We start from the raw sequence: 24,340 nt of genomic DNA, 5'->3' as shown, positions 1-24,340 counted from the left end.
AAATCACGAGTCAGTGAAGACAGGCAGCCTGGAAAATAAACCAGCCCATTAGAAACCAGTGGAAGCTCCTGCCAGAGCCCTGCATTAGCTACATTGTTTGATTTCTAATGAGAACTTAAAATAAAAATTCTTTTGTTTCAGTCTCTGCATCAAGACCTATCCCCAGTTCAGCAACTAGCAGATGAACTACAATCATCTAGGACAGTGGCTTTTACATAGTGATTAAGTTGGTCAGAATGCTAACTCCTATAACAGATGTATAAACTATGCCTAACTAATAAAAAACCCACACTGGAGCTTATAGGGTAACTCTGGGCATTCCACTTGTATGCTATGCAGTTACATTAGTGCTTCATAGACTTTAAGGTCAGACGGGACTATCATGATCTCTAGTCTGACCTCCTGCACACTGTAGGCCACAGATCCTCACTCACCCACTCCTATAATAGACCTCTAACTTCTGGCTGAGTTACTGAAGCCCTCAAATCATGGTTTAAAGACTTCAAGTTACAGAAAATCCAACACTTACACTAGTTTAAACCTGCAAGTGACCAGTGCTCCATGCTGCAGAGGAAGGCGAAACCCCCCCCCCAGGATCTCTGCCAATCTGACCCAGGGGAAAATTCCTTCCTGACCCTAAATATGGGGATCATGTGGGCAAGACCCACCAGCCAGACACCTGGAAAGAATTCTCTGGAGTAACTCATAGCCCTCCCACTTTAGAGTCCCATCACTGGCCGTTGGAGGTATTTGCTGCTAGCATTGCAGATCGGCTACATGCCATTGTAGGCAGTCTGACCTGAAGCGAGGAGATTTCTGATCATACCATGTTGTTAAACAACTTCATGGCAGAACTCCAGGACACATCTAAACTAGTGCTATTTGTGCAGCTAATACACAGAATAAAAAGGTCAAATAGGCTCAGGTGGCCAGCCACCAGACATTAAGAGAAGTAGAATAATTTTCTTGTTTGAAGAAGTAGCAAAACTGTCTAAGCTTTGTACAATAAAAGCCCAACATTTCACAGCAAATGTAGCTTGCTCAGTGGATCAAACACAATCCCTGACACAAAGTAATGCATCAGGTAATAAGAGAGAAAGTCACTGACCCAATCAGTCTCATATAAAAGTTACTGTTGCTACAATATTGGAGCTTTTTATTTATGCAAACCTTGAGTAGTTTTTCCCTGCTTCAATCAAAATATTTACTGCCGAAAATGTTTCTCCTTTAAAGAAAAAAGCAATTGCCTATAAGCAATTGCCGTTTTTCTTCTGAAGACTCTACTCTTGTTTGACAATTTCCTCATGACACTGGTTTATCTGCTCTTAAAATACACTTGCTGGCAAAGAGGAAACAACCTCAGTGCTTGGTATTACCTGCAAACGATAGCTGCTTCAGACGGGCATTGGAACGAGCTTCTTGAACTTTATCAGTCAGTGATTTCCAGGCATCTGGGATTAGAAAATGGAAGACAAAACAATCAAAGAAGCTTTGCATCTATCAGACATCAGGAGTAACTGGATCAGCTGCTCAGTACGTCTCTGGATCGTCTTCTCATTCAGTGAGGTCTGCAGTAACGCAGCCAAGTCCAGAGGCTGTGCGTGCATCCGTATGCACACAGTACCGATCAGTATCTAGCAAAACACTCATGTGGCAGAGTGTGAATAAGCCATGTGGCAAATATAAAGAGAAATGGAATCAGTGGCCATAAACTCATTACTTCTCCTGTAGTTATACAGTTTTCACCCTCTCCAAAAAAACTTATTGGTGCACAGGCAAATAAGTAGCTTGAGCAATGACATTTGAAACAAAAGTTAGATTGCCTAGTGCCTGGTCTGTGTTAATTATTTGCTTTGTCCCACCACTCCTTTATATACCAACAACATTGTTGGTCGATGGATTCAAGACAAAGTGGGCCAATGCAGACATTTAACACAAACCAGGCACTCTGGCATAGGATTTTGTTCCAAAGCTTTATGTCTGAGAGAAGACAAGTCTATTCTGAAGAAGCTTGATACAGAGAGCACAATTTCTCAAAAAGCATCTTTTGTTTTTAACCTCTGGGAACAAAGCTCAGAGAAAGTTGCAATCAGAAATCATTGCCCTCACCTTCAATACTTTCTGCACAGATCTGAAAACCATCATCACTTGAGATCTCGAAAACTAGTCCTTTCTTTGGCTTCTTCTCACCAAGGCTTTCTTTCCTCTTTTGTTCTTGCTGCAGCCAAAACATAAGTGGGGAGCTGAAAGTGCCTTCCTCCTCCTCAGGAGCTTTGGATCCTAGAAGACAGAGAGACCAACATGAAGATGCACTTGGTCAGAATGAAGCTTTATTGTACACCCCCCCTCCCCCACCAAACAAACAGATCCCTAATGGTGAAAAGAATTTGTCCCAGATCTGAACAATAGATGATTATTTCTAAGAAGCCACCAAAACTTAAGTATCATTCTTAGTAAGAGCTGCCTCCCTTATCAGTGTGCCAGGGTTACTCCCTCGTTTTGAGATCCTTTTCATGCAAACCAACTCCTGGTTGCTTTAGAGGTTAATACAACCTGTAGAATCTGTAAGGTAATTTAACATCTAACTCTGCATGTGGGAGAACAGCATACATGATAGTAATCAGCTGTACAGTTTCAGCAGAATCCATGTCCACATGCAGGCATGTGGACTCAGCCAGAACAATTCTGCTAATGAGATTAAGTGACTTATTAAAGTTCCACAATAATGGACTACCTACTGAACCATCTGCCATCACCAGTGGCAATGGGAATTATAAAATGGGAAAACAAAGACAGGTCTCTCCATGAACCATACTCTAGGGGAGCTACTACAGGAATATCAATTTCTGGTGATGATGAACAGAAAGAAAACTGCAGTTAATGGGACAACAGCTTTACCACCAGTTTTAATTCTGTTCTCTGTATATGGGCATTCTAAAGTCTGGAACTGTTCTGAAGCTCTCATTTCCTGATCAAGAACTGAGGTCCTGAGCATGGATTTTACATCCATTTAGAAAGCGAAAGCCAGATTACACCGCAACATGAGAACATAAAAATCAAAGTTGCAAGTTTCTACAACTACAACCACAACCACACATGCAATTCACATGACTGTGTCTGGAACATAACTCCCTCCAAAACTAGCAGAAAACAATACAGTGGCTACTAAGAGTTCTTTAAAGCGGTCAAACATGAAAGTGACTATATAGTTCAACACCAAAGACTGCCAAGAAACTGCATTTTTGGAAGAAGTGACAAACCTGTATTTTCTTGCTCATTTGCTGTGTTCTGCACTGACTGTGGCTCTGTAAGAACTGCCATTTGCCTTGGGGAAAGGGAAAAAAAAAAAAGAAATATAATCCTTGGAAATAAACCACCCCACAGAAGGCAACTCCTGTTTTTTTCTATAGCTGAGCCATCTAACCAGTTGGGAGGGTTGTTTGTGTTTCACAGAGACAATGTCAACTTGAATATTTTTAAATTGATTAAATATAAAATTTCTAATTTCTAATAGAGCACAGTTTAAATAATACTCTTATTCCCAATATGTTTAGAAGAGTTTTTCAGCTCTCCAATAGCTGTTTATAAGGGTCCTTTCAGAAAGAGAGAAACTGACCGTGCAAGAGAACAGTGAACCAAACTGCATGCCTGTGACCGAAAGCACCTCTGTATTCACACCCCACACATTACCGTCATCATCTTTGTCCAAAATATGCCTTGAAAGTTATATTGGAAAACTAGTAACTCACTGGTCAATAATATCATGGTGAAATGTATGTAATCCATTAACCATGAACCACACAGCCCTAACTAGACAAAAGTTGACTGCACCCCAGAACTTCACAATGTCTTATACTGATAGACTCAAGGAGCTCAAAGGCAAGGTTAAGGAGTGACTTGATTACAGTCTATAAGTATCCACCTGGGGAATAAATACTTAATAATGGGATCTTCAATCTAGGAGAGAAAGGTGTAACACGAGCCAATGTCTGGAAGCTGAAGACAGACAAATTCAGACTGGAAATAAGGCGCACGTTTTTAACAGTATGCAACTATTTCCACACATTTACTCCTGAATCAAGTATTCTGAAACCAGCTGGTTTCAACTGAAAATGAAAACATTCTTATACATTAACATTCATTTCTGTGACATTTATCACTGTGGCATGTACTCGGATTATGTTATTACAATGAATCTTGTTCTACTAGATTAAACAAGGATTTAATATTGTGGCTAACAAGTGACATACATTCCAGGCTGAAAGCTACCGGGGTATTTTAATTTACAACAACAAATACAAGGAAGGAAGAACAGAGTTTTATTTTGTTTATAAGGTACTGAATATAAATCTGCAAAACCTGATGGGAAAGGTTTGTTTTAATACTTACCCTGCAGGCTGCCCAGATGGCTTTTGTGGTAGCTGATCTATACTTGTATCTTGAATGTCTGCCTTCACTGCGGGAGTCCTGGAACAGAAAGATTTGGGATAATTCAGAAGACTGTACAAACAAAAATTTACTGCGACCAAGAATTAATGGCTCTAGTGGGACTGCCATAAGTGATTCAGCATTTCAGCAAACTACAAAAATAGGAACAAATGCTACTGTGAAACCAGAGGACAGAAAGTAGATCAAATTGCTAGTGCTTTAGGTCAGATCCAAAACTCGCACTTCAAAGGAATGGAGTACTCTAGGATCTTTACAAGGATGTTTTTGCATAATCTTAAGCATGGAGCCACGGGGACACTCCATAAAGGATGGTATGCTGGCAAAAAAAAAAATAGCCTAGAATATTTACAAATAGAAGTCCAATTATGTCTAGAAGATTGTGGATCAATTGCTTTTCAAAACAGACTTACAGCACTGAGTTAAAAAAAATCAAGGAACTGTAGAACTGAGTCATATGACCCAACTAAGCAGACTAAAAGGTCAAGGGACCTGCCTAGTACTTTTGGGCAGGTCCCTTGCCCTCCAGGAACTGCAGTGGATTGCTGGGTTGCCCTTGGTCAAATCCCTTATCATATGGACTGTTGGCAATGTCACACAGAGAGGACACTTGGAGGACTTTCTGAACAAAAATGTTAAGTGTCATATTCAACACCCAAGTCCACAGTCCTTATTCTCCCTTCTTCCTACAGATTTGCACTTCAAGTAAAATCACCAAGACATATGCTACTTCAATTCAAAGACTGGAAAGAAATTGCCATACAGTGAGACACTTGAGTTCAATCTGTTTAGCTTATCAAAACAAATCAAAGAATGATATATATGAAGGACTGGAAAGGACCTAAGAAGATTGAGAGTTGACTTGATTACAGTGTATAAGTACTTCACTGAGAGAATATACCAAGTACTGAACTGCTCTTTAAAATAGTTTAAATTCTATAAACTGATGTTAACTGGCAGTTGTGAAAACATCCCAGAACCTGGTGGCAAAGTCACATGCTATTCCTGAAGACCAAGAACCATTGGCTGGAAGTTAAAACCAGACACATTCAAGTTAGAAAACAAACATTTAAAAAGTGGGGGCATTTAACCATCGGAACAAGCTACCAAGGAAAGTGGTAAACTCTCTTCAAATGCAGACTGATTGACTAAAACATCTTCATGAAAAGCAAACACAAGCTATTGGGCTCAGAACAGAAGTAATAGGGTGAAATTCTTCGGCCTGTAATATATATAGATCTGACTAAATTATCTAATTATCCCTTCAGGCCTTAAATTCTATAAACATTCCCTATAACTTGTGAGTCCTCTTTCCAAAGGAAAGAGAAAACTCTGTTGCATGATGAAAATGCAATGTGATTACTGACATTAACTGGCATACAGCTTTAACCCTTTAAATAATTAAACAACTAAAAAGACATCTAGACAAGGTTCTAGAAGCATTTACACACAATTAACCATATAATTAAATCTCAGCAGCATTAACATGCTATTAACAACATTTAACTGAGTATTCTACTCCCGTGACATTTTAAAATCGTACCATGGTGTTCAAGAAAAAAGAGAAACGAAGGGGCAAAATATAGGGCAGAATGAATTCAAAACAATTTACGAACTACATGTAGGGATCCCACTTCACCAGCCACTAAAATATAGACATTTCCAAAAGTGAAACAGGACACTTGTTTTCCAGCACACAGCAACAGCACACAACAGAAAGGGTGTGCGGAATCCCATTGCCACTTGAAATAGCAGGGTTATTTGGGAAGGCAGATTGTAATAGTCCAATTAGAAATTTGGCTAGGATGTTAGGACTAACTCTCCACTTGCAAAAAGTACCTTGGGATCTTCAAATGACTACAACTGGTCAGAGGCTCAGTTTTAAGTTCTACCTAAAAAGCTGGTATCACGAGCAGCAAAGTACTTCCATTAGGAACGTACCAGAGAAGTCTCTTGGTAATGACTTGGAAGAGTGCAACTTCCTCAGACCACCAGCATTTCCTATAACCACCATGCTTTCCTTGCAGAGTTCCAATCCAAGTTCTAATCAGGCCAAATGCTGCCAGATTTTAAGATAAAAAGTGTGTATTGATAGATCCAAAGCATCTATCAACATGATCGCTAACCACCAACTAAATTATAGCACAGCTAGAGGTACCATGTTTGCAAACGACTCTGCTCCCCCAAATAAATGGTTACCAACAATCTGTAAGGGCTGTCAACCATGAATGAAAGCAAAGATTGTCTGTTGACGTCTTCAGAAATCTGCTTTCCCTGTTCAGATGTCCATTGATGGCAGTGAATGTTACTCTAGAATTTACTACTAAAGGATTCTCTATGAGAAGATAAAAAGGAAATTTGATGTGGGGGACCAGTGCAACAAGAGCCAATTTTTTACCACTGTAACAAAACCTCAAGGATACGCAAAAGCAAACATATGTTTCTCTTACCCTGCAGCTGAGACCTGGGATACAGCATTGGCCCCTCTGTCTGGAATGTGTACTTCAGGGGGACTGGTCCACATGTGAGAAGTTTTATGCTTCTTTCCATTCGCTTTGTCTAAAGGCGGTTGAATTCGTTTAATTTTTGGCTTCATTTTTGTGGGACCGAGCACTGAGCTACTTGCAGACTGTTGGCCAGATGACGGGGAGCCTCCAGGCGAAGCTGAACTGGCATGCATTGCAGTTGAGGAAACCTTGCTTTGCTCAAGGCCTGTGTTGTTAGGAATGTCCACTAGCTGTGGAAAGCTTGACAACTGAGGTGCTGAAGCGGTGGCAAGGTCCAGCTGGGAAGAAGCATTTTTGATGGCTAAAAGTTGTGTCATATGCTGAAGCTGATAGGGACCTTCTGGGTCAGTGGATGATTGAGCAACTGTCATGCCCATAGTCTGTGCTGAAGGCAATACACATATGCTTGATGCAGCTGTCATTGCTGCTGTAGCTGGAGTTTGTGACGTCCCCAGTTGTGAAAACATCCCAGAACCTGGTGGCAAAGTCATGTGCTGTTCCTGAAGACCAAGACTTTGCTGACTGGCTTTGATCAAGAGATTGCTTATTGAGCCAAGGTCTCCCAACAATCCAGGGCTAGTTAATGTTACAGAACCCTGTCCCAAAACGTGGCCAGGTACTGACCCACCAGTGCTAGGTGCTGCTGTGGCCTGCATGGATACTACATTCAGCACTGATGAATTTGATGCTAGTCCCGACACCGGCCCTGTCGTGAGGTGGCCGGCATCTGGTCCAATAATGCTGGGTGAAGTGCCAACTGCCGCAGCAGGGGCTGCTCCCACACCTTGGGGCAGCAAAGACGCTTGCTCAAAATACATGACTCCAGACTTAGACCTTTTAATAATATTGGGAACTGTCCTATGGGATGTCGAATTTCCAAGGGTCCCCAAATCTAATGGGCTGTTGGAAAGTTGGGAGGGAGCAAAATTAATCAAAGTCATGTTGGAAACCATATCTGAAGGAGCTATGGCAGAAGGGGTTCCAGACGGCGCTAGCTTTTTATTCTTTCGTGACTGCAGTCGGGATATTGGCCTTTTCTTCCCAAGGCCAGATGTTGGGGTGGTAACTGTAGTGCCAAGGTCTGTCCTCTGGCTTGCTTCAGACACTAAAAGTTGAGGATCAGGAGGTGGCTGTACACCAATAAGGAGACCTGATGCAGGACTGCCAATATTTGGTGGGAAACCACTCTGAGTAGCTGTGGGAAAGGTATGCAAATGCTGGTGATGGGACATAGGCAACAGTCCTTTGCTAGTGGGGGGGAATAAAGACTGAGATGATGGCAGGCTTGGATTTAATTCTGTAGTCAATGTAAGTGCACTGCCCATGGGCCCTAGCACTGAAGTATTGGTCTCCATTACGCTCTGTGCAGAACTACCAGAAGGAGTCAGTTGTATTTTTTGTGTAACACCATTGGGAAGAGTCTGGAGGACATACAGAGGCTGCATGTTCTGATTGACTACCAGAAGTTTTTCAGTGGCTGGTTTTAGGTGGGGCGGGGTTGTCTGTACTGCAGCATTAGAAATCTGAGATGGACCAGGACTGTCAGTGGAGTTCGGAACGTATTTTTGGTTTTGAAGAGGAACAGTAGGCGATACTGGCACTTGGAGTCCAGGAGTACCGCTGTTCCTAGTTAAATCCTGGTTGCTGCCATGTCCTTGCTCTACTGAGGCGCAAGGTGGGCTGGCTATGTGCTCTGCATCTATGTGACCTTGGATGAAGTGATCAGGAGTCATATGTCCTTCAGGGCTTGGGTCTACCCCTGGGCTTAAAAGAGTTGCATCCCCTTCACCGGAGGCAGATTTTTCTGTGACTGTAACTCTCTTCTCTCCAGATTCTGTGGAAGGTAAAGCCAGAATAGACCTCTCTCCTGAAGATGAGAGTGAAGACTCTGAAATTACAGCAAGCCTGTTGCGGTTTTGGCTGGGCACAGTAGGACTACGAGTAGTTAGAACGGAGAGATCTGATGGAAGTTCTAAAGGCAACTCAAACTGCTCCTCTGCTGATATAGAGGAAGAAACGCTACTATCCACTGGTTCAGCAGTTGGCAGCTGTTGAGAAAACACTTCAAACAAACCCATGTCCTTGCCACGATTACTATCAAGACCTAGCCCTTCCCCCAGTGTTAGAAGTTCAGATGAAGAGGACTCCGGGCTTTCTCCTAAAGCCTGCATCGATGGTGTATTCTTTAGTACAAAGTCCATGATGTCCGAAGGCAGAATGTTTCCACAGTCATCGCTATTGTTATTGTCAGAGTCTGATTTTAGCAGTTCTGTGTTAAAAGTATCCAATAAGTTCTTCTCTGAGGGTGTGCTAGCATGAGCTCTACGGCCTGTGTCCAAGGAACTCAGCTGAGCTTCCAAGGAATCCTGACCCTGTGTTTTAACCCTGCTCACAGCATGGCAATTATCAATCTTTGGATCAGTCTTATGGCCAGTGGAGCTCTTGGTGACCTGTACTTTCTCTCCAGCTTCTTCAGCTCGATCAAGCTTTAAGTTTTCAGTCCCATTTTCTTTGCCACTTCTTTTGGTTACCTGATTTACTTTTCTTGTTGTTGTTGTAACACTTGTATCACTTTCTGTTCCATCATCCACACCATCTAACTGGGAGATTTTTGGAAGATTGCACTGCTCCTCCTCCTTGAATAAATTATGGGATCCAAGCCTCTCTTCTGCACTTGAGGAAACTACTGTCCTGGTGAAATTGTAGTAGTACAAGTCATCTTCATCCGAAGTACTTAAGTCATCTGCACCATCTACTTGTCCTTCTGCAGACCTCTTTCCTCGCTTCTTCCCAGTTGAGTTGCTGTAAAATGGAATGTCTTCCTCTCCATAAGATCTCACACCATACAAAGGAGTTAATCCAAAGAACATGTTAGATCTTGCCCGAGCACTTCGCCGGGGATACCTCCGCTTGTAGGAACCATCTTCCTGAGCTTTAGTTCCATCCTGAAGCATCAAGTTTCTGTCTTCAACAGGCAGATTCGGATAAGAATTATTTTGAGATTCCTGGGTAGGAGTATCACTTGGACTTCCCTGGACAACAGAACCATCTCCTTGGCTTTCAGAAGTTGAAGACAGCTCTGTCAAAGCAGTTGGTTCTGCACCCTTACTCTGCGATTCGGCATCATTTTCTTTCTGTGCATTTTTAGATTGGCTTTCACTTTCCATCTTAAGAGGAGTCAGGGTTACTTTAACTGTGCGTTTTCTAGGAGCCTGTGCTTCCTTTGAGGCTACTTCAACTTGCACCAATGGAGCTTTAGATGCCCCTTGTGTAGGTGGAGACTTATCCCCAGTTTTCTCAGCAGAAACATTACTACACAACCTCTGACTAATCTGTTCAGTTGCCAAAACCTGATTTATGAATTCTGGTTTTAAGCTTCCTTCATCACAGGTGGTCAATTGACTCGAGTCTGTAAAAGGTTTTACAGAATGTTTTTCTTTGTAAGTGTCTTTTGTTAACTTTTTTCCTTTCTGTCGTCTGTCTCTGCAAGCAGAAACCACGTGGTCACTTGCTGCAGAAGACCTGCTACTCATTCCAGCAGGCTTTAAGTTCTTTGCATCTATGTCTTCAACAGAAGGGATTTTTTCTGGTTGTATGAGGTCCATATGTAGGTCTCTATCTTTCCTTGGGCCTCTCTGATGGAAAGATGGAAAGGGCATTGTATCTTTGGAAGAAAGTGTTGCAGAAGAAGGTTCTTGAAAAGTTCCCTTTTTATGAATGTTTAATTCTATGCCTGATGTACTAAGCACTTGGGTGGACATTTTAGTATTCCCAGATGAAGCAAAGCTATGAGCTGAAGAATCTGAGTCCTTTGAGCTCAACAATTTTGTCTTCTCTCCCTTTGAAGATGTGCTTTTGGACATCAACTCTGAACTGGTAGAGTGTTTTATTTCTGAAGACTGAGATCCACCCAAATGACAAGTTTTACTTCCACTTGTAGCTACCGTTCTTGAAGAGCTTGAAGAGTTAGGGCTATTTTGAGCTAAAGCACTTGGAGCATTTAAATTCACTGACCCTTTGAAGCTGTCTATATTTTTTGAGCTTGATTCATGCTCTGAAGAGGATCCGATACTAGATACTCCAGGCACAGTGTGTCTGGAGTAAGTGTTCCCAACTCTCGTGGGAAAAATCATTCGGAGTTTTGACTGCTGTTGTGACAAAGAGGAGGTACTGTGTCTCCTAGAGCCAATGCTTCTAAGTCCAGAGGATAATAAAGGATCTCCCACTGTTACTATTTCATGGGTCGTTGGTGTAGGACTTCCTGAAGAGGAAAAGCAGGGAAAAAAAATACAGTGAAACAATATGGGTATCACACAGCCAACACATACATGTCATTTGATTATACAAACGATGCACATACCTAAGAAATTCAACAAACAAAATATATTTTAGAAATACTGTCAAATTAAAAATGAAGAAATAAGACTGAAGGTACGTGTTCCCCCAAAATCAGTCTCTTTGTAAACATCCAATATTGTCAGCTCTGCATCTTTTGAAGCTAATGTTGATAATTTCTGAATCATACCCTGCAGGGTTCAATGCTACACAATTTCAAGTCTCTGAAATGCAAGAACTAATTCTGATTTACAAAGATATCACAAAAGTTAAACAAATGAATTCAAAATAACTCAGAAGTGTTATTTTACCTTCTACCTCTCACTGCTGGCAACATTACACATGTTAATGTCATAGCAAAGTAGTTTCAGGATAACATAAGAGGATTACTATTTTGTCTTTAAAAGTAAATTTGAACTGATGCTTAATGTAGGTTTTCAACACACTCTGGAAATAATTCAGTAAGTATGCCCTCTTTTTGACTAAAACTGAACTTTGGTATATCTTTCATCCAAAGGATTTCAAAGCTTTTTATAAAAGTTTCTACAAATGCTTTTTAAAGAACACATGATCACCACACAAAAGAATTACATCACCCAAGATACTGAAATTCTGAGTCTCACTAAAAAGTGCCATTTCAAGTTTTTGGGACCTTAATAAGCCAAAACTATGACCGCTGCTGAGAGCTATTACAATTCTAGAGCCTTTTCCTGGGCATATTTTTGTTTTGAGTATGCAGCCCTTGACAAATAACCTCTCCTGCACATCCCCCAGAATCTCTCTTCTTCCCTCATGCTCCGTTTTGCACTATCATCTCCACAACAAACAAACTGAGTATCTAAAGTGAGCAGAACTTCTGAGAAACAAAGCATGAGAGAGACTCAAAAACAACGAAAGAAAGGCAGCACAATACCTGCAGAGGGCAAAGGCCTAGACCCAGGAGACCGCTGTGTTAGGGGATAGATTGGTGTCCTGACCCTGGGACCTTTTGAGATCAGAGGATAGTAACAGGAACTGGAGGTCTGAGAATGCAGGGGACGATCTGGAGATGGAGGGTTTACCATTTCTGGTGTATTTCGACTCTCTTTGGATAGAGTTTCTGCTGCAGAGTAAGAGTAATAAAAATTCAGACATTAAAAACTAAAACCCTGGACCATCTGTTGTTGACAAGTTTCACTCAGAGAAGTCAAGATACATTTTTTAAACAAAACATAAAACCACTGACAGCTTGTATTAGATCCTCAGGAAGTAATAGTCTAATTTCTTGCTCTGAAATACGTTTTTTCAGCTGAAACTCAAACAAAAAACACACAACGTAAAACTAATTTATGACCCACCCACGTGGCAGCTTCTCTAATACTTTGCCCTGGGGTAATGACCTTATCTTTTTACATGTCAATAAAGCCCCATGAACACCTTTGCCACTACAGTAATAAAAAAGTCTCCTGATTCCCAAGCCTTGGCTATAACTACCTACTTAGGTACTCAGTGAAGCACTGCATACCAGAGGAGGGTACATTCTGGTGTGCCCCAACTGCCCCATGTAGACCCTGACATGCTCTAAAAGGCATCCAGTGCCCACTGACGTGGTTCTTTCTGAAACACTACTATGTTAACATGAGGAACCTCTTAGAAAGCATTGGCAGAGCAATGCTTTGGATCAATTTACAATTTGCAATTTACACCAGTCTAGTGCACACTGCCACAGTGTGTAGACAAACCCTTACCCTCCCCTTCTATCCATAGACTTGCACTACAGTCAAAGTCTTCATGTACTTTTCAGCAAGATCGATTTCAATTCTACAGCAAGGCTCAAAGGATTCTGTTGCAGCAGTCTTGGGGCAGAAAACTTGAAATTTTGTGGCAACTGTATTTAAATAAAAAATGGAGGATTTAAATAATTTGGTTTTGATCTAAATGGCCTAGGACCTGCCGACCTGAGAAACAGTCTCTTCTTGTGCAATACTGCCACAGTTGTGATCAAGAGAGACTTGAAATGGAGCCCCAAGGTGATAGAATATTTTCAGAGAGATTCATTGCTTTGGGAGCTATCCTCACTCTAGGTCAGAACAGCTAGGTTCAGCTGATCTTCAAGGGGCAATACAAGGCTTATCTGAATACTCCGGCTTTTGAGGATGTGGGGCTTGAAGACGAGAGGAATTTTATTGGAGATTACTGGTGCATTTAGCTGTTTCAGGTTGTTTTTTATTTTTGTCAGAGGTGCCTAAAATAATAAGACAGACGCCCTTTTGTGTATGTTTTTAATATACTGCAGGTTTTTGTACTGACAACGCATAACTGCATTGTAGAAGTTGTCTGGAAGTGAAGCTGGAGGTTTTGACAGCTTGGAAGGAGGTAACTGAGGCTGTCAGCATCTGTGGAAGAGTAGGAAGCAGTCTGGAATTATGGAACAGGCATAGCAGTTAGCGGATTTTGCTAAAACTAACAGCAGTGAAATATTTACCAATATTGACATTTAAAGCATAATTTTTGGTTTCAGAGTTAACACCCCTGTGACAAATGGGTCAGTTCACAACTCTCAGCCTGACACAATCGCTCGATCTGAAGACTGGAAGGCAATGCTGCATCAGCTTAGGTTCAAGTTTCCAAGACTACCTATGCAACCATGAGTCCTAGAAACAATTTTTTAAAATAAAATCATAAGATACTGGAGCACACTTCTGCAGCACAGAGGGTATTCTGTGTCAAGTTCTATGTCCAAGAACACACAGGACACTGAGCACAGGACAAAAAATTCACGTTTTGGAATATCTCTCACCTGCTTACTAAAAATAATGAGCCATATGGTTGAAGAAAAAAATATACAGAGGATTTGCCACTATAAAAGTATCTTAAGAGACTTGCCTGTTGGGGGTGCTGGACTATGAGCAATTGTCCTGTTCTCATCATGCTCTACAGTGCTATTGATATCTGGCTCTATGACAGGAGGTCGACATTCCATGATCTTACAAGTATACACACAGCGCTTCCGAGCGTCTGTTGTGCTCCAGTACACCCTGGAACACCTGGAAAATATTTAGAAAGTAAAATAAATTTTGTCACTAATGTAGAGAGACACCTCCACATTCCTGTCTTCAGTTTTCATCTTCTCAAAACTATGGAGGCTATATGCTTCCTGTACTATTTGGAGTCATGCCAGCCAAATACCAAGGTTCTTGAGCAGTTTTTGCTCAAGCAAACTACAATCAGCTTCAATGGAAATTTCCCTGAATAAAGACCTATGGATCGAGCCCATGACTGATAAGAGTCTAGTACAGTAAGATCTACCTAATGATGCAACAGTTTATACTTACTGATAACCAATGGGGAACAGCTTGTCTTCACAGTCTGACAGATCATTCAGAATTCCTAAGCAGTCTATAGTCATTGAACCTAAACCAGAAAGAGGATAAGAAGAGTTCTAGAAGAGAGAGGAGATCAGATTCCAGCACCAAAAGATAGAACAACCGCTAAGAGACACAGGCCTTACCAATCATCATGTGGATGTTTTCTGGCTCCAGGCCACTAAGAAATTTTCTTCTCAAACTGATCCCTTCGAAGTCCACAAAAACTCTTCTAAGAACTTCAAACCCATTCTCCGGTACCACCTAGAGCAAGAACCCCCCGAGCAACACATTAATTTTAAAGGAAACATGCATGTTTCACCCAGCCTCGCTCAACGGATACTTGATTTGGTCTCTCAGATGGGGCTGTGTGGAGACTTATACAGCACTTGCCACACCTATCCAGAGCTGTTAGTCACATCACTAACCTCTCTTGCCCACTGGTGTGTCAGATCCTTACTTTCATGAAGAGGACATTCACCTAAACCTTTTAAGAAATAAAAATGCTTATTGCTACAGTTCTTCCAAGCCTTGGACAAAAAGGGGTATGAGAGTGTGATCTCACCTCTCCTTTGATCAAGTCACGATGCCGCTGGCAGTACACTTTCTTATCATCCAGAAAGACACAGTTCTTGGCTCGGGAGCACATGAAGTGATAGTTGCTAGTGCAGGAAGTAAGACAGCAGCCTACTGTGGCACCTGACTTTTGGCAGAACTCGCATCTCTACAAAGCCAAAACATGGAAAATTACAGAGACGTCTTTTCGAACAAATCATCATGTCACTATCATTCGTTTCTTTCACAGACTGAAAAAGGGGGTTAGACTTTGAATGAGCTTATGTTAATGAAAGTCAAAAATTATACAATGAGTTATTTTGCATAGGCTCACATCCAAAAACCCATCCACAGGAGACAGCGCACATGTGTGCGCGGGGGGGCGGGGGAGGGAGGGGCTGGGGCGGTTGCAGTGGAGAAAGAGGAAAATTCCCCGAAGACCATACTATTTTCCACCTAAACTTTGGATCCCTCAAAATCCACAGAGAGGTTATCCTGCTTATCCTTCAGGCCAAGAACCACACAGGTATGCTTGGATGAAGCCTGCACCATTGTGCATGTGCACCCCTGACCTAGAAATGGCAACTACTCCCCCCTGTAGGGCTTGCTGCTGGCCAAAATACAGGCACAATGTATCACTATTTTTGAAGCTTTAATATGAAAACCATTGTTTAGGGGGAAATGATGCAATACCAAGATTTGGCCAGATTACTTCAATTTGATTTGTGCAATTGCCTTCAGCCCCATTTCCTTTCTTCTAGAAAGAAAGCAGCCACTGTGTCACAATAAGAAGGTTACTCCATTTTCCAAGTCTGGTCAGAATTTAGAAAAACCTTTTGCAGAGTTTATGATGATGTCTCTCTCTGTAGGCGAGATCTCTAAAGAGTAACCAACCTATCCTGGATTTTATGAACATCCGCAAATGGCAAGCAGCCACTTTGGCTCAGTCAATAACTTATTTTGAACTAACACTCTTCAGCCCAGTTATCCTGGAATTTTGATCTAGGAATAGCGTCTCTCTCTTACCCAAGCCTCACTAGAATCAAATTTTTAAATAAATTAAAATTAAATTAAATTAATGGAGATATCCTATCTCCTAGAACTGGAAGGGACCTTGAAAGGTCTTCGAGTCCAGCCCCCTGCCTTCACTAGCAGGACCAAGTACTGATTTTGCCCCAGATCCCTAAGTGGCTCCCTCAAGGATTGAATTCACAACTCTGGGCTTAGCAGGCCAATGCTCAAACCACTGAGCTATCCCTCCCTGCTAAAGGCAAATGCAGACAGAGATGAACCAGAAAGTCCTAACTATATATAGCAGCAGTTCTCAAACTGTGAGTCAGGACCCCAAAGTGGACCCATTTTAATGGGGTTGCCAGGGCTGGTGTTAGACTTGCTGTGGCCTGGGGCTGAAGCCCAAGCCCGGGTTGTGAGACTCAAGCTTTGGACCCTCCGCCTGGGGCAGTGGGGCTTGTCTGGGCTCAGGCTTTGAGCCCCCTTCCTGCGGTCATGTAATAACGTTTGTTCTCAGAAGGGAGTCACAGTGCAGTATGTAGTTATACATTTCATATTTTAGTGCAACATTTAGCTGTGCAATTGACATCCATCATCGCTGCCATGGTTCTTAAGTGCTGAACTCACAAAGAATTTGTTCATAGGAGATTCCCCTGTAAAATTCTGAGTCCATAAAGTGTTGCCCTCCTATTACAAGCAAATTAACCCTTTGGTCTCCAACATTTTTCTATACCAGGAGTTCACACTGCATCAGGATGAAAAGTAGACTTTCAAATGCCAGCCAGCCAGCCGAAGGACTAGTTAGGGAACATACTCTATGTTACAGACAGTGGTAAAACTTACATTAATAATAGGAAGGGAGAGGAGGGGAAAAAACCCACAAGAATTCCTTTAGATGGACTCCAGTCTCAACCCTAACCAAGCCACAGTTGCTTATACTCACCAACTGCTTCCCTCTGATCACAGCCATGTGTACATTTTTCAGAGACCCATCATCATCCTCAAACACTTCTGCTGACCATAGAGCACAGTTTACATGTGTCCATTCATTCTGGCCAATGTACAGGAGACGTCCAGCATCCTAAAGAAAAACATGTAATAAATAGTTTTTCAAAGATTCCTTAGGACAGTGGTTTTCAATCTTTTTTCATTTGCAGACTCCTGGGAGGTGTGCACTCCTTTTGAAATCTTAGACATTTCAACAAAGGTTGAAAACCACTGTCCTAAGGTACAGCAATGCACAAAGATCCCAGCAAACTTCCACTTGCACTGGATTTCAATCCACCCAAAAAGGAAGTTTAGCAAATTAGCAGTAATCTCAGTTTAAAAAAAGGACAGCCTAAATAGTAGTTAAGATCCAATTTTAACCTGTTATATGCTCCATAGTACTCAATGTGCTATTGGAAGCTGAAAAATTAAACTTTTGTTTCTACAGGTTTTCTGTCTGTCCCAGAATCAGAAATTTCATCGGAAATAAATGCAGCTCATAATTTCCCTCTATGCATTATTTCGTGAACTCATAACAAAATGCCAAAAAAATAAAAAATAAATAAAAAAAATTAAATTAAATTTGGAATTAAAACCAAACCACACTCCTGATCAGAACAAACCAGGCTTAAAGAAAAAGGTTTTTTTGACCTAATGCAAGCAATAGTACTTTAATATTAACTATGACCAGAGAAATCAGTAAGCATCTATCCTGTTACCAATGGCAGCTCAAAAGGACAATCCATCGTCATAGTCTGTCACTATTATAGAGAGAGTGCTGTGCAGATACTTACGTTAGCACTATCATCACCATATTTCAGACAGAGTGCACACTGCCTATTGTCTTCCACATCAGGAGGTGGATTAAGTTCAGGGCTATCCTCCCGGCTTCTATCAGAGCCTTATAGCAAAAAAGAAAGAAAGTTTATTCTTGGCAACTGGTTCTTAAAGAGAGAGTGGGGGAGGGAAATACTTATTTAGAAAACTTGTCAGTTTAAGAGTTTTAAGTGCACAAATGTAGAAGAGTCAAATAGCAGCATATGCAGCTTTCATTACTAGCCTGAATGTTTCAAACCAAAGAGCAGGGTCAGTAAGGCAGACCTCAGGGGCTACAGGGCCACTTTCTGGGGAGAAATGAACATGATACTGGCCATGGCTCAGCAGAGGAATCCCAGACAACTGTTCAGGTTAAGTTCTTTTAAGGTGTTCCTTTGCAGCCTCCTTTCAAGCCAGGCATTTCTATGTATTTGTCTCTTCCTGACCCAGAAGAAACAGGTAGAGGGACCAGTAGAATGTCAGGTCTCACACCTAGTCCCCTGACCTCCCCCTCCTCATGGGCAGGGAGAGGAAAAAAGGATGAAGAAAAGACAGACACCACCCCAAGGGCTGAGGCTTCCTGTGTAATAGTCCCATGATATAGGGCTGCTCCCATGACCAACTGGAGCCTCCTTTGATCTCGCTTGTGGTGACTATCCTTGCAGCTCCTGGTGTCCTTAATGGAGCTGTTCTTCTTCTGCCCCTGGCACTGCTCTGCAACTTCATATTGCCTTCTGTATCACGTCCCTGCCATTCTCCTCTCTGCCTCCCACCCCAGCAGCCTAGGTCCTGCTGCCCTCTTCTCCTCTCCCTACAGCCGCCCTTGTGCCCAGTTTATTTGAGTGGAGCTGCCAGGATCCTGGATGTGCCTCAATCAGTTCCGGCAAACAGCAAATATGCTGATTGCTTGATAAGGGCTGAACTAGCAAGAGATCATGAAACCATTCACAGATTATTCAAATACACCCAAGAATTCTCTCAAAGAATGAACATGTACAAGTCCCTGTGTGGAGCTAACACAGTCTACCCCTTGGCTCTCAAGATTTTGGAGAAGGATGGGCACATCAGGGTTTGGGTCACCTCTACAGGGATCTGGTTTCTTACTAGAGATAGGTGGTGTCGGCGGATGCAGCGGAGTTGGTGAATCTGGTTCTCCAGGCCCTTTGGGTTTTGGAGCTGGAATGATTTTCTTCATCAAAGGGGGCTGTTCAGTGTGGTTATTCTCTTCACGCTCTTGCCACTGAGCATAATTATGGTCAAGTGAAGGGGGCAGCACTGCATTCGGCAACATCCCACTGCTGAAAATGTAAAGAGGAGTCAACGGTCAGACCTAGCTCTACCAAGTGACCTGGATACTGTAAACAACCTACAGTCTGTATCCAGTTACAGTTCCTTTCAATACTTAAAACCTGTATTCTGCTCTCAACTAATCACTACTACCAATCAGTTACATTTCAACATTTGTGTTGCTGTCGTCTGTTTCCTTCAGGGATGATATAAACACAGAACGAAGGCGATGCTAGACAGAGGGCAGCTCACACCACATCAGCACACACAAAACCAGGCTCTATATCATGCTTTTAGTCTCTCAGCTTCAGAAGCACAAAATGCATCCAATAAACCCATCTGGGAATTTGACTGTTTGTTTTTTTTTACTACTAAGTAACAGCATGTCTTGTTCTTTTTTTGCTTTGACAGCTGACAAACTGCAGGGTGCTGCTTCTGGATACAGAACAGTTACTTACTTGCTTGTTACTTTATTTGGCTCCCAAAACCTGGATTTTTTTACACTGAACCATGGAAAAACACGCTCCATTTGCTGAAATAAAAACAACGCTAAATTAGAATATAAGAAAATATTAATGAAAAGATCAAAGAAATTCATCCAAAATCCACAGCAAATGTGCAGATCTCAGGTCAGTCAAGAAGACTTCATTAAGGTTGAGAACTGTGCCAAGGTACTAACTTATTTCCCAAGGACAGCCAACCAACCAACAGCTTAACCAGAAAGATGCTAAGTACACAGAATGTGATGAACTCTTTGAATTCCAGTGGCAGCACAAACAGCTAATCTGGAAGTTTGGGAATCAAGGGACAAACTTTTTTTTTTATTTTTATTTTTTTTAATTTTAAAACAAAGAGGTAATTACGTAGAAAGCAGCATTTACAAATAAACTGTATTCCTCACCCGAATAAAGAAGGACTTGACCATGCTATTAGCTTTTTTAACTTCAGGTTGCCCTCCATCTGAATTAATGGCTGCTTGAATAATCTTCACAATATCGTCACTAAATTCCAACTACAAGAAAACACACAGTTCATATCAACGTTACCCTCTTCTGCACACCTGCGCCATCTCCAAATTCTTAGTCTGCACGGTAAGCCCCCACGGAATGGGATGCTCCTCCTCAAAAGCTCAGATCTTGCCCCCTTTACACCTCAAGTTGCACAATGATTTGCGAATTGACTAGTGGGGTTGCTTCTAAGTGATGTGGAACTTTACATGATTTTCCCTCACCCAATACCAAGAGAAGCAAAACCAAAGTCAAAATGGATCTTATGAGGTAACTAAACTGTCATTTTATACAGTGTCTTGGTCAAGTTTTGCGGTTATTTTAAAGACACACGGCCTGTGGTTGCAGTGGAAATAGAATATACATTCAAAGGCAAGATTATCTTAAAATGAAAAAGCTTCTGAAAAAAATAAAATTGGTAAGATTATCACATTATTCAATGCTGGTTCCTTACATAGCAAGCTGATTCAGTTATATTAGCATTTTTACATATACTGCTCCCAAGACTCTCTTCCTTCTAAATATGAATAATTAATTTCCAGAGAACTCAGATGAAAACAAAATCAATGAAGTCACTGAGCTATATATATTTAGGTAGAAGTAACACACAAAAGGTATCCTCTCCTGTTTTCTTGGATACAGATTTTTCACCAGCAACAGAAATAATTGTAACTAAATGCCTTCTCAGTGTAAAAGAACATGCAACAAAATGGTGTAAATTTAATATTTTAAAGGCTTCCCTTTAATATTATTTAATATTTTTAAAAGTTTCCTTGTTCAATAAAGATCGGACTTAGGCATTCTATGAGCAACTTCACAAAGATGGCGTTATAGTCACCAGAAAAGGGGATTTATTATAACTGAGCAATTATAACAAGAATGAGAAGTTACCCCCTAACTTTGACATACCACGGAAGTGTAACCTCCTTGATCCATTTTTCTTTTCACTCCTTCCAGGTCCAGAGGCTGCTGCTCCTCCTGCTTGCTGACCTCTGTTAGAACAGGAGGATCTGGACCTTCGGGAGAACTTCTGGATGGGATACTCTCTTCTGTCTCAGGATTTAAATCCGGTGGTTTGGCTGCCTGTTAACATTCAAAGGAAAAGGACAAACATTCTATATCCAGCGTTATACTGAGTGAGAGTCACACTTACAGGCACTAACTTTTTCCTGCAGAAATGAAGATAGGTGACAAAACAAAGTCACATGTTAGTAGGAAGAACAGTAGGCTCAATGGACAAAGCTCTGAGTCCTCCTCAAAAAAATAAATGGGAAAAATGTCTCTCTTTTTAAACTGATTCCTACTGCTGACTTCTACCCTTACACCTCATTCAGACATGGTCACCAAATTGTATTAAATAATTCACTGTGGAACTAAAATGTTGTGCAATCTATAATAATAATTCCTTTTGCTATTTCACGGTCAGAATCTTTATTCTTTCCCCTCGCTCACGCCCTCCTATTTATTATCTCTTTCTGTTTAGTGTCTAATTTAGACTCCTTCTTAAGGCATGAACTGATCATTTTTATCCAAAATAACATGCTCACCTATTGTGCTGTACAAAATAACTTTCTGGCAAGCTGCCAAAGTTTTGGACCAATTTTCAGACCATTCAGAAATGCAGCCACACAAATACATGCCTGCGGAACACCCTGCCTTCATGTAATACTTTGTACTTGTACAGTGCTGTTCCTCAAAGTGATTTATAAACGTTAATTAAGCCTATTGTCATCCTGTGCGGTAAGTAATCAGACTCCATTTTACAGAAGGATAAAATGAGGCAGAGTGGGGAAGGGACTTATCCTGGGTTGCACAGGGGCAGAGTAGGGAATACAAAACAAAAGACCTAAACTTCCACTGCCCTATAACGTAGTTCCACAGTGTCACTTCACACAGGAAATGATAAGCATATGTGGGAAGTTTTGATATTTTATTATCCCATTATTGCAATTCAACCGTACTGTGCACAAAAGGGAGGCTATCCCAGAACTTTGGCAAAAAACACATGCATAACGATGCCTGGACAGGAAAGCAAAATCATTCGGCAGCAGAGCTTAAAATGAATACATTCCGAAATTTCACTGCTGAATTTAAGCAGCAACAAGACCCAATTCATAAAACACAGCTTTGTGAACTACACAGGGGCAATTCCCCGGCACCTCTGCAAGGATTTTCACAATTTATTACATTTCCTAGCATGGGCGCAAGTAGCCGCTTGTTCACGTGCAAAGGGCAGTGATCAGCTGTGGGAACACAAATTCATTTCCACAAGTCTGACCACTTTTTACAACCATAAAGTCTCCACCCTCAGTCAGAGACATTGGTACTGCTGAAGTCCCAAATTCCCCCTCTCCCTAAAACACCACTTGTCCTACACTAATTTAAAGATTATATATCCTTCATGTCTACCTACGTAGATTACCATATAAAATAAAAACTTAATTACATATACTTTGATTTATCAAGTACAATGAATCAACTTCCCAAAAGAAGATATCTAGCAACAGTAGAACTCAATCTGGAGATGGGAAACTCATAAAATTGTGCTCAACGCAGAGGTGAACCCACCTGTCTGTAACGTAGTAAGTGACTGGTAGTCCTGGAATTTAACAAGGCTGTTAAAACCTGCTTCAAAGAAACTTGCAGCTCCTTTTCCAGTGCCAGCCGCCATTCGGCAGGGTGCTGCTCTGTGCAGTTAATGCAAGTGTATGCCACACTCTCAGGAAGGTTAGAGAGGATTTCATACATCTCATCTGGGGACAAAAAAAAGTAACAAACACAACCTGAGCTGCTTAACTAGAGAAGGGGTAAAGGGAGAGGCCAAAAAAAAAAAAAAAAAAAAAAAAAAAGGAACCACTTTATATACCACACTTGCTTTGTCTAGCGATACCCAGTCTTTCCCATCAACAATCAATGGAGCTTGGCTGTTCTCAGTAGTGGCAGATGACAGAACAAGGAGTAATGGTCTCAAGTTGCAGTGGGAGAGGTTTAGGTTGGATATTAGGAAAAACTTTTCCACTAGGAGGGTGGTGAAGCACTGGAATGGGTTACCTAGGGAGGTGGTGGAACCTCCATCCTTAGAGGTTTTTAAGGCCCAGCTTGACAAAGCCCTGGCTGGGATGATTTAGTTGGGATTGGTCCTGCTTTGAGCAGGGGATTGGACTAGAGGACCTCCTGAGGTCTCTTCCAACCCTAATCGTCTATGATTCTATGATCTTTGCATAGAGAGTAACTGTGGAACTCAGCTACAGTGCTATTACGTTAGGTAGCTTGTGAAGGAGGATATCAAAATTTGCAGAAAACTGTCAGTATTAAACCTGGGTTCAACTGTAGGAAGATCAATATTTTTCTTAAAATACCGCCCAACATACACTCTAGTAGTGAGGAATGTCTACAATTTGATCCCTTTAGTCTAGTGGCAACATCCATACATGGAAACTTTTAATGCAGCCATATTATTGGTCCAGGGGCCAAGGAGAGCCTGCTGAGTAGTAAAGACAATTTGCCTCACCTGAAAGATTTTCACATTTGGAGTGGACCCAGCGATCACACTTCCCACACTGCATCATCTTACTCTCGTAGTCATCATCATCATAGCACTTGTCACAGAGTGGGCAGAAGTTTCCTGTAAATAAGCCAGGACCTTCAATCATCCTTCCAGCTGCTGCATGCACATCTCAAAGGCTGTCTGGCTTTCTGAGAAGCAAACCCACTGAAATCTTCCCGCACAAATGTAAACTGCTCCTACTTCTACCCTTACAACACACAGTAAAAATAAGAATGCCTACAAAAATACACTACAGTCCATGTGGGTCTTACCATTCCACTATAAGAAGGCACTACATTTTTACCTTTATTGCAAGACTTGTAACAAAATAAAAGACTGACCAGATAGCTTTGTAGGGAAAAGTGAGAAAGAGAAAAAGATATACTTCTACAGGCAAAATAAGACAGAAAAACCTATCCTGCTAATCTGGCAAGTGGGATAAACTTAATTTCCTACCAGGATCTAGTCATTTACCCCTCCCCTTATCATCCATACCCC

General features: G+C 41.5%; 1 protein-coding gene across 2 annotated transcripts in view; it reads right to left on the bottom strand.

The window, feature by feature from the left end:
• The window catches only part of KMT2A (lysine methyltransferase 2A), a 57,512-nt gene that overhangs the window by 14,100 nt on the left and 19,072 nt on the right, over positions 1 to 24,340 (bottom strand). For both annotated transcript variants that reach the window (XM_034754753.1, XM_034754752.1), the window contains exons 13-30: positions 23,807 to 23,920; positions 22,864 to 23,048; positions 21,205 to 21,378; positions 20,190 to 20,300; positions 19,747 to 19,820; positions 19,106 to 19,299; positions 17,980 to 18,086; positions 17,142 to 17,279; positions 15,198 to 15,356; positions 14,779 to 14,896; positions 14,603 to 14,681; positions 14,154 to 14,314; positions 12,202 to 12,390; positions 6,897 to 11,214; positions 4,390 to 4,467; positions 3,261 to 3,325; positions 2,110 to 2,280; positions 1,377 to 1,451 (exon numbers count right to left, since the gene is read on the bottom strand). In XM_034754753.1, the coding sequence (XP_034610644.1) occupies positions 1,377 to 1,451; positions 2,110 to 2,280; positions 3,261 to 3,325; positions 4,390 to 4,467; positions 6,897 to 11,214; positions 12,202 to 12,390; positions 14,154 to 14,314; positions 14,603 to 14,681; positions 14,779 to 14,896; positions 15,198 to 15,356; positions 17,142 to 17,279; positions 17,980 to 18,086; positions 19,106 to 19,299; positions 19,747 to 19,820; positions 20,190 to 20,300; positions 21,205 to 21,378; positions 22,864 to 23,048; positions 23,807 to 23,920 (6,510 nt within the window). The remainder of the gene's footprint in view (positions 1 to 1,376; positions 1,452 to 2,109; positions 2,281 to 3,260; positions 3,326 to 4,389; positions 4,468 to 6,896; positions 11,215 to 12,201; positions 12,391 to 14,153; positions 14,315 to 14,602; positions 14,682 to 14,778; positions 14,897 to 15,197; positions 15,357 to 17,141; positions 17,280 to 17,979; positions 18,087 to 19,105; positions 19,300 to 19,746; positions 19,821 to 20,189; positions 20,301 to 21,204; positions 21,379 to 22,863; positions 23,049 to 23,806; positions 23,921 to 24,340) is intronic.

The sequence above is a fragment of the Trachemys scripta genome, chromosome 21, assembly GCF_013100865.1.
Source record: "Trachemys scripta elegans isolate TJP31775 chromosome 21, CAS_Tse_1.0, whole genome shotgun sequence".
Lineage (NCBI taxonomy): Eukaryota > Metazoa > Chordata > Testudines > Emydidae > Trachemys > Trachemys scripta.
This window is presented reverse-complemented; position numbering and strand designations above follow the sequence as displayed.